This window comes from Priapulus caudatus, unplaced genomic scaffold (genome assembly GCF_000485595.1).
Source record: "Priapulus caudatus unplaced genomic scaffold, Priapulus_caudatus-5.0.1 Scaffold3586, whole genome shotgun sequence".
Lineage (NCBI taxonomy): Eukaryota > Metazoa > Priapulida > Priapulimorpha > Priapulimorphida > Priapulidae > Priapulus > Priapulus caudatus.
Window position 1 is genome coordinate 9124 of NW_014580647.1, and position 1919 is coordinate 11042.

Below are 1919 nucleotides of genomic sequence, written 5' to 3' on the forward strand. Positions count from 1 at the left end.
AGAGAGAGAGAGAGAGAGAGAGAGAGAGAGAGAGAGAGAGAGAGAGAGAGAGAGAAGAGGTTGTTCTCGATACCTTCTGCAATGAATCTTACTCTTCTCCATCATAATTCTTGTAGATCTGTCGCGCGCCTTGTAATGTAACTTCTATGATATATAAAATGCGAAACTCAACTTTAATTCAACTACTGCTAACTCGCCCAGGTTCGACAGTGCTGATGCAACAAATACCAAATACTAAAATGCTAATAGATTAGGGTTTAGTAAACTCACAAATAACTGCGGGTACGAACGTAGCAGAACCTTTGTATTACTGCCTCGGAAAAACTCGAGATCGTCTTGTCGAGTAATCGGTTATTTTTTCTCTATTCGTACGCTTATGCTTTATTCAATACAAACAGCGCGTGATGAGGGAGATACCCGTGAATGTGTGGGTAGCAGACGTGGCCGTAGAGCATCTTCCGCAGGTACCTGGCATCAACGTAAAGAGCGCCATCTTTGACGTAGCATTTTCGCAGGTACAACATACAATAGCAAATTCATGACAGTTCGTTTCTTTCTATGGTTTTGATAATATTACCTCGATGTTACTCACTGTTCTAGATCCACGACAATGTTCAAACTTAACCAACTTAGCGTTCGAGAATATATACAGTTTTCAGAATACAGAAGTCATGAAGTACAGTAATTGGTTGAATGACATTACGTGTCAATGCACAGGGAGATGCTCCAGAATGGGTGCCGGGTAGCCTCGCGCACGAAGAGATCATAGTTGCTGCCAATGCTCGCATTACTTATATTCTTGAAGGAAGCACGGTGAGTCTATTAATTTTATTATTATTATAATTATTATTATTATTATTATTATTATTTGAAGCACGCTATTTACAGTATTTGTATTTGCATTTTTTTTAGTCTATTTATTATTTATTTATTATAATTTGAAGCACGCTATTTACAGTATTTGGTGATTTCCGGGTATGGATGTGAATATTGATACTGGTAGCCATTGTCAGAGCTATCCTAATGTTAGAACTATGACTATACTGCTGCAATTGTTCTGACACTACCTGGTATGGTTAAGGAGCCTACTAGCGTTGCAGCGATTGAGGTGTTGAGGAAAGGGTGGCATAGAGGAACGAGTGTTAGAGGAATGGGTTAGGAGAAACTAATGGAGTTGAAATAGTAAAAATGTACAGACAGTATTAGTATCTATGGCTGATTTTTCGGTGAGTTATTTTAATGATATGAAAATACCAAAATAACAATTGAACGCATTCACATAAAAGCGCGATAAACAACTTATAATTAATTCCACGTTATCGTTTTACTTCCCTGTGTACTGATCTTGCTTCACCAATAACAAATAAAGATTACTATAAAGAATAATCTAACATATGAAGTAGGTTATTTCATGTTGTATTTTATCTATACAGGAGGAAGCTACGGCGTTCATGACAACAAATTTCTATGACTTCTACATGGGAATGCCTCTAGTTACTGATTTCAGCATAGAGGAATGTACCATCGGAGTAGGAAATGAGATGATTACTAAGATCTATTACAATGGTAATGTGATTTATTCTTTGCATTTTGCTATATTAGATAGAAATAGTCTAATAATAATCGCCAACGTAAAATATTATGGCGCCATATCGAAAACCCAAATGTAACCCGATTTATCTTTCCCGCGCATAATAGTTTTCGATGTGTTTCTGATGAAGTCGGCAGTAACGCATATAATTCACCGTGCTTTCTCCTCCTCCTCCTCCTCCTCCTCCTCCTCCTCCTCCTTCTCTTCCTTCTCTTCCTCCTCCTCTTCCCCTCCTCCTCTCCTCCTCCTCCTCTCCTCCTCCCTCTCCTCCTCTTCTTCCTCCTTTTCCTCCTCCTCCTCCTCCTCCTCCTCTTCCTCTTCCTTATCT

General features: G+C 38.9%; 1 protein-coding gene across 1 annotated transcript; it reads left to right on the forward strand.

Annotated features, from left to right (window-relative positions):
• The first annotated feature begins 403 nt into the window (after window positions 1–403).
• LOC106819510 lies at window positions 404–1670 on the forward strand. Its single transcript, XM_014824134.1, has 3 exons — window positions 404–515; window positions 718–813; window positions 1434–1670. Exons 1-3 carry the CDS (start codon window positions 405–407, stop codon window positions 1668–1670), a joined length of 444 nt encoding a protein of 147 aa, XP_014679620.1. The 5' UTR covers window position 404.
• Window positions 1671–1919: the final 249 nt, after the last annotated feature.